Source organism: Leptonychotes weddellii, unplaced genomic scaffold (genome assembly GCF_054177405.1).
Source record: "Leptonychotes weddellii isolate Sample4059 unplaced genomic scaffold, ASM5417740v2 HiC_scaffold_3494, whole genome shotgun sequence".
NCBI classification, from domain to species: Eukaryota; Metazoa; Chordata; class Mammalia; order Carnivora; family Phocidae; genus Leptonychotes; species Leptonychotes weddellii.
The window spans coordinates 4495-12498 of record NW_027949925.1 but is presented as its reverse complement, the minus strand read 5'-3'; the positions used below and the strand labels follow the sequence as shown (position 1 = coordinate 12498).

General features: G+C 55.7%; 1 protein-coding gene across 1 annotated transcript; it reads right to left on the bottom strand.

Annotated features, from left to right (window-relative positions):
- Positions 1-21: 21 nt before the first annotated feature.
- On the bottom strand, positions 22-6063 carry LOC102747686 (beta-1,4 N-acetylgalactosaminyltransferase 1). Its single transcript, XM_081810722.1, has 10 exons — positions 5409-6063; positions 4588-4806; positions 3877-4041; positions 3660-3766; positions 3147-3187; positions 2831-3011; positions 1693-1791; positions 1363-1553; positions 770-910; positions 22-504 (listed from the first exon to the last, which is right to left on the bottom strand). Exons 1-10 carry the CDS (start codon positions 5675-5677, stop codon positions 22-24), a joined length of 1896 nt encoding a protein of 631 aa, XP_081666848.1. The 5' UTR covers positions 5678-6063.
- Between the last annotated feature and the right edge of the window lie 1941 nt (positions 6064-8004).

Genomic DNA, 8004 nt, shown 5'->3' with positions numbered 1-8004 from the left:
GGCTGTGCTGGGCGTGGAGGTTTAAATGGTGTACGGGCCGGGAGGGTGGGAGCTCTGTCTCTTGCCAGGGCGCAGATCTTGGTAAATCTTCGCAGAACTGCCCACAAGGGTCCTGGGTGCCAGCCGTGGGCTCCACGGGAGGAGGTGGGGGGTGGGCGTAGGAGTAGCGGTACCTTTGGAGCCTCGCCCAGCGCGCCGCCCCCCACCCCGCCACCCCGGGGTCCCTGCTGGTCCGGGCCGGACCGGGAGGGGGCGCCACTCACCGAGATGCGCCACGCGGCTGAGGCGTGGGTCGAAACCGACCTCGCGCACCTTGTCGGTGCGCGCCAGGAAGAAGTTGACCACGCCGTCCGTGACCACGCAGCCTGGAAAGCCGACGAGCTCGTGGTGGAAGCCGCGCCTTTGCCGGAGGCAGTTCCCGCGGCCCGGCGCGCCGGGCTCCACGCTCAGCATTTGCCGGTAGGTGGTGGCGAAGCCGGAGATCTCGCGCACAGCGCCGCCGACCTGCGGGGAGTGGGAGGACGGCTCCAGGCGGGACGGGGAGTGTCGGGGGGTGGGGGCTAGATCTGTGCCCGCTCCCCGGGGCGGTTCCCCTGCCCCGTCCTCCTCTGCTCCACCCCTGCAGGACCCGGACTGTCCCCCAGGCTCCGCCGCGTCGTCCTCTGTCCGGCCCAGGGCCGTCCGCCCTCGCCCGGCTCTCCCCCGCCGCTGCCTCAGCCTGCTGGAGGCCCTCCTCCTCCCACCCCACGTCCTGCGGGCCCTCCCCTACCAGGTCCAGCGGCGTCCGCTCCAGCACGTCCACAAGCCTCTCCAGCCGCGTCCGCGCCGTGAAGACGAAGTCGTCGTCCACCCACAGGACGTACTTGGTGGTTACTTGGGATACGGCCAAGTTCCGGCCTGCGAACCAGCCCTGGGGGAAGGGTATACATGGTTAGTGAGTCTGTAGAGATAGGACGCAAGCCCTCTGCCACCTTTCATCCTCTCTCCTGACGCCTCTAAACGGTCCAGTGCCCACGAATGGCTCAGAGCGAGGTAAAAAGTGCAGTTTCCCACTGCCAGGCGTTCTGAGTCAGTGTTCCGGGAGGTGTTAGAACGCGTTTAACTCATGCGTGCACCCATTCATTCATTTATTCACCTATTTATTGAGCGCTCCCTAGGTGCTCAGCACATTCTAAGAATGCAGTACGAATAAGATAGGCACGATTCCTGTCCCACGGAGCTTACGTTCCAGGAACTGCCATGCCTAACAGGCACCCCGGTAATTCTGAAATTACAGGTAGGTAGTCCTGGGATCACTACTCTGGAGACTTCAGACTGAGGGCGCGCCCTGTGGCGCGCGGTTCAGCCTCGCTGGCTGCGCACCTTGCCAAAAGGCATGAGATAGTGCTCGATGTGGGGGCCGCTAATGCTCTCTGGCTTGTCGCTGTCGTCGGCGATGACCACGGTGACCGTTGGGTAGAAGCGGCGGATGCTGGCGATGAGTGTCCGTAGCCGATTGTAACGCAGGAAGGTCTTAGTAGCGATGGTGACCAGGGCGCTGATGTTGTACTGGGCTGGGAGTGAGGGAGAGGGTTAGGTGCAGAGAACGAGAGTGGGAAGTGAGGAGCAGGAAGACGTCTTCTCCCAGGGCCTCCCTCTTCCAGCTTCTCCCCACCAGACCTGGATTTAGGTCCTAGCGCGCACCAGCCTCACCTCCCTGGGGTAGAGACCCAGATGGGTACAGCCGAGGGTTGGGGGGGTGTCTTATGCGGATGGTAAAAGCAGCCTCATGTCCCTCCGTGGAGAACCGGACTGGGAAGAAAGGACACAAGCCATGGTCCTTAGGGCTGGGATAACATTCCCTTTTCAGTAAATCAGTATTTAAGTGCCTACTCCTCCTGGGCCTGGTGGACAAGAATGCAAGGTTTTTACCTCCATGGCACTAACATTCTAATGGGTGGGAAAAGAAAATAAAAGATTTAATTTAAAAAAGAGATTTAGTGCTCGCTTCGGCAGCACATATACTAAAAAAGAGATTTAATGAAAAGCTAACGTTTATTGAGCATTTACTATGGGCAGGTACTTTTTAAGTTACCTTAAATATAGGAACTCATTTAATCTTCACAAGCCCTATTAAGTAGATTCCTACTACAGAAGAAGGCATAGAGAAGTTAAGTAACTTGTCTCTATTTACACAACTCTTAAGCAACACAACCGAGATAGGAACCTAGTCAGTCTGGTTCCAGGCTAAATAAATAAAATTCAGATACTGGTGAGCATTGAAGAGAAAGTAAAACAAGTAATGTGATAGTGAAAAGGAGACATTTGAGCTGAGATCCAAATGACAAGAAGGATCCAGCCATGCAAAAATCTGGGGGAAGAGCATTCTAGGCAGAGGGAACAGCAAGCGCAAGGGCCCCAAAGTGGGAGCAGGTTTGGTGTGGCAAGTCTTGGAGAGAAGCAGGAGGGTTGTGTTTTGCCTCGTTTGCTAGAGGAGAAATGGGAGCTCTGGGAGATAAAGTCCCCTGCCCTCCAGTAAGTGGTGGGTTGGGAATAGAGCTCAAGTCTTCTGGCTCCTGGGGCAGGTCACTTCCTGGGGCTCCCACAGTTGGCCTGCAGGGGGGACACACCCAAAGCTCGGGTTTCCCTTTGGCCTGCTCTGGCCCCAGATGAACAAAGGCCCCTTCTCTCCCTCCCTGGTCCTGCTGGCCTAGCTGAAATGCCCATTGTGTGACTGGGTAGCTCTGGCCATTGCCCGAGTGTCTCCCACACCCTCTGCCATTTGCCCGCTCCAGCCTTTCTGGGCTCTCTGTTCAACCAGCCTGCCCCTGCCTCTGCCCAGGCCTCCCACCTGTGTCTGCTGTGTTTGCCTGGTAGCTTCGGCTGCTATAAGTGACCAGTTGAAGCTGCCGGTTGAGTTGGTCCAGCCCTGGGCTGGTGAGGGTGAGATCTGGCTGCCCCTCTCCAGTGAGAGTCACTCCAGTCACTTCCCCTGCCACATCCCAGGTGCCTAAGGAGGCGGTCAGGTTCACCTGGGAGAGGGGTTGGAGAGTACAGGGTTAGACCTCGGACCCGCCTCTTGCCTCCCTGGTTCCTCCATCGCTCCTTTGGCAGCCGGGGTCTGCCTCCAGCATGCACCTGGCCTTCCCAGCCTCATTTCCGCTTACCTGGTAAAGCTCCTGACCAGAAGCTGCCTGCAGGCTCAGCCCTGGGAGGAAGGAGAGGGAGTCAGAATCACAGACAGCCTTGAATTCTTCTTCCCTTTCTCTTCTCTCTTTCACCACACACAGCATGGACCTTCTCACCCATCCCTCTTTGTTGAGGCCACGGCAGGGCACATGTGGGTCGCAGCCTAGAGTAACTGATTTTTTACTCCTTCCCATCAAAGCAGTAGCTCTTTATGGCCTGCCCCACCTATCCACCTGATCTTTGGTCAGTCAGCAAAGAAGAGATTTGTTTCCCCAAACCTCTCCAGTGACAGGCTTCTGCGATTCCAGACAACCCTAGAGGCCCTTCTGTCCTCACCTCCCACCTCATGAGCCCCCTTCTGATCCCAAGTCCCCCTTTCATCAGAAGTCCCCCACTTCCCTTTCCAATCTTCCTTCATTCTTCCTCAGCCAACCTTGAGCTCTGCCACCCCCACGGTGGCTTAGGTCATCTCCTAGGCCCGTTCTCCCCACCTGGCACCAAGATGCTCCGGAGGGGCTGGACCTCCACACCTTGCAGGGGGTACTGAAGAGGGGAGTTGGCAGGGGCTATGAGCAGCTGGTCCGCAGCAGACTGGCTCCTGGCAAGGGAGGACAGTGCAGGAATCAGGGGCAGAGGAGCTCTCCTTCCAGTCACACCCACCCTCCGGGCCTCCCCCTGCAAAGACACGCCCTCCTTTCAAGATGGTACCTGGAAAGGAAGGCCTGGAACTCTTGCTCCCTGGAGGCTGAGGCAGCCCTCAGCTCCTCAGGGTCAAAGGCCTTGGTGAAGTCAATGGCTCCAACCTGCCTCTGGAAGGGTAGGTAAAGGCTCCCTCCACTGGACTCACAGCTACAGTTGTTCCCAGAGAGCTGCCTGGAGGGAGGACGAAGGGTCATCAGAGCCCAGCCATACAACTCCATTCACCCCACAGAACATTTACACAGCGCCCCACACCTTGGCTTTTCAATCCTGCCCATCCAGTGTCTGTCCCCTTAAACACTGCTCTTCAAATAGTCCCCAGGAGGAGAGACCACCAGTGGCATGACTCAGCTCCTAAATCTGAATTTTACAGAGGTGTAGAACAGGGTCAATTGCTAGAATTTCAGAGTTGCCTACCCACCATTCAGGACCCCACCTGGACACTCCTTTCATGGGGAGTCATCAGGACATCAGGAAGTCTTCCAGGGCCCTCCTCTGCCTGCACACCCTCCCCTCCACATCACCATGACAAGGTTCAGGGAGGAGAGAGATTTTTTCCCCCAGCCCAAGACTCAGAAACTACCCCCGCCCCCCCGCCTCACCCCCACTCCCCAGCTAGTCAGGAGAACCCAGAGATCAGAGCTCAGCAGTGCAGGAAACAAAAGCTCCCCAGTCACCCCCAGCGAGTTCCGCTCTGCCGCCGCCACCCCCGGCACTCACCCCACCACTTGCTCCTTGATCCTGACCGGGATGTGTGCATAGCGGGGCTCGGGCGCAAGGTCTGGCAGTTCTGGTCTTGGGGGGGCCTGCAGGGGCGCCCACAGCGCAAGAGGTGCCCGGAGGCCCGGCGCGTCCCGGGTGCTCACGTACAGGAGCCCCAGCGAGGCGCAGGCGAGCAGCAGGACCAGCACACAGAGGGCCCGGCGGCCCAGCCGCATCCTGATGGACGGTAGGGGTGGGAGGGTGAGAAAGGTGTGGAGGGGAGGCGTGGGCTGGGACCCTCGAGCCCCGCGGTTCTGGAGGCTCCTGCCAGCTTCCCGGGACGCTCGCCACATCTCGGCGCGCTAGGATTTGCACAGCGAATCGTTCCCCTGGCCCTCCTCCCTTCACTGCCCGGGCCCCGGGTCTCCCGGCCTCCTTTCTTCTCGCCTTCTCCCGCATCTCGGTTTCCTCTCACGCCCGAGGCCCGGCATGTTGATGCAAGAGACCGCTGGATGCGGTGCTTTCCTCGCGGCCGCCAATAAGTAGGAGTGCACGGCTTTCTTAGGGCAGCGGGCGTCCCCAGTCCCGCCGCCCCCCGCCCTGGCCCGCGTGTCCCCCACCCCTCGGTCCGAGCATCACCTGGCCCCCGGTGGGCTGCACAGGGCGGCTCCACACCTTGCCTGTCATGAAAAATGCAGAATCACGCCCGCACTGTTGGGTGCCCCCGGCGGAGGTGACCGCGCGAGTGGCCTCGGGAAGCTGTGCGGGGGACCGGGGGGACCCGCGAGCGCGCCGCCTCCCGCCTCCAGCTCGGCCCCTCATCCCGCCCGGGCACTGACCTGTCTAACGCTCTAAGGCCGCCACAAGATTTCAGTTCGGGCTGCTCCAGGCTCTCAGCCCCGGCCTGGGGGTCTTCATGCGGCTGGAGGCGGCCTGATCGGGGAGCCGGGCGTGAGCCTGTGCCGTGGGGATCCTCCTGCCTCCCGGGCTCGCCCAACCCCTCCCGCCTTCGGACGCTCCGGGCTTTGTAGACCACAGCGCGGGGTGGTTCTGGGCGTTTCCTGCGCGGGGGGATGGGGGTGGAGAACGGAGTTGAGAAACCGTGCATCCCAGCCCCAGAAACAAAGCCGGGGCTCCCCGGCACCCTGTCCCACTTGCCGGGAGGGGAGGGCTCAGGCCGCCGCCGGGTTGTTCGGATCGCTGCGCCGCGCGGCTCGGCTCGGCTCCCGGGCTCGTCGCGGCGGAGGCTCGGGCTACGCGCGGGGAATGCGAGCGCCCGGGCGCCTTCTGGTGGGCGCAGAGGACATTGCGGGGGCGCCTCGAGAAGGTCCTTCTCCCGACCCTCCCAGCCCTTCGCCTGCAAACCTGGCGTCTCAAGGGCCTGCCCTCATCCCAGTCTATGCCCTAGTCGCACGGAGCCTCCCTCTCATCGAGGCTGTAACAGGATAGGGAATAAGGGCTTTGGGAGGCGATGGGGTGGGGGCGCCCTACAACCCCATTCCAAGGAAGGTTTGGGTAGTTAGGGTGAGATAAAAGAAACCAGACTAGATCCTGGAAAATAAAGATTTTGCCTGGCTAACAAAGACAGGTTCACACCCTCCCTCCCATCCTCGCCTCCCCCGCAACACTCCCACCCCAATCATCTAACAAAGACTCGAGAAGTAATACAAAGGCCTGCTTCCCGAAACTGCTCCTCGTTGCAGATGCTGGAGGAAGTGGCTAAGTTGGCTGTAATTCTGCATGCAAGCCTTAGACCCATAGACTCTCTTCCCTACAGCAGGATTCAGGACACTACCCAAAGTCCTGTGGTTCCATGGTTCTAATAAAAGATGTATCAAAATCTAATAGGGAAAACAAGACACAATAAGAAATGTAGAACGTAATGAAAACGCGGGGGGGAGAGGAGGATGGATTGTTGAATGAATTGTATACAAAGAACTGACTAAGATGAGGGGAAAGTGGGATTCTCAGCTCTTTACACCAAAATAGATTCCAGATCTATCAAATATTTTAATATTAAAAACAAAACCAGAAAAGTAGTAAAGGAAATCATGGAGTTTTTGTGTTTTGTTTTGTTTTTTACAATCTTGGAGTGGGGGAAGAGATCTCTAAGCAAGATATAAAGGGAATAGCCTGTACCTCTGAAACAAATAATACATTATATATTAAAAAGAAGAAGAAGAAGAACAAGAACAAGAACGAGAAGGAGAAGGAGAAGAAGATAGCAGGAGGGGAAGAATGAAGGGGGGGAAATCGGAGGGGGAGATGAACCATGAGAGATGATGGACTGAAAAACAAACGGAGGGTTCTAGAGGGGAGAGGGGTGGGAGGATGGGTTAGCCTGGTGATGGGTATTAAAGAGGGCACATTCTGCATGGAGCACTGGGTGTTATATGCAAACAATGAATCATGGAACACTGCATCAAAAACTAATGATGTAATGTATGGTGATTAACATAACAATAATAATAAAAAAGATATAAAGGGAATAGTAAAAACTTGTCTATATAAAAACCATGAGTGAAGGAATTTCTATAAACAAACTTGAGATAAATGACAAACTGAAAAGAATCTTTCCAACATGTAAGACAGATAAAGGTCTATTTTCCTCAAGAGCTGTAAAACATCAATAAGAAAAAATGATCAACTACCCCAAATGGACAAAAATCAGGATTAGGCAGTTGACAGAAAAAGTGAAAATGACTTTTAAATATATGCAAGTATATTTGATCTTATTCATAATAAGTGAAATGCAAATTAGAACAACAGTGAAATTTTTATTTTTTAATTTTTTTTTAAAGATTTTATTTATTTATTTGAGACAGAGAGAATGAGAGAGACATAGAGCACATGGGAGGGGGGAGGGTCAGAGGGAGAAGCAGGCTCCCCGCCGAGCAGGGAGCCCGATGCGGGACTCGATCCTGGGACTCCAGGATCATGACCTGAGCCGAAGGCAGTCGCTTAACCAACTGAGCCACCCAGGCGCCCTATTTTTTAATTTTTTAAAGATTTTATTTATTTGAGAGAGAGAGAGAGAGCACGAGCAGGTGAGGAGCAAAGTGAGAGGGAGAAGCAGACTCTCCGCTGAGCAGGGAGCCTGATATTGGGCTCAGTCCCAGGACCTTGGGATCATGACCTGAGCCGAAGGCAGATGCTTCACTGACTGAACCAACTAGGTGCCCCAACAGTGAAATTTTTTAAACAAAATTATTGCAATATTATTGATTATATATTCCCTATGTTGCACTTTTTATCCCTGTGAATTATTTGTAACTGGAAGTTTATACCTCTTAATCCTTTTCATCTATTTCACCTATCCCCCCACCCCCTGAAATGTTTTTTGATTACCAAATTAGTGAAGGTCAAGGTGTTTGCTAACACATTGTATGGTCAAGTATGTGGAGAAACAGCTTCTGCATACATTGTTGTGAGTGT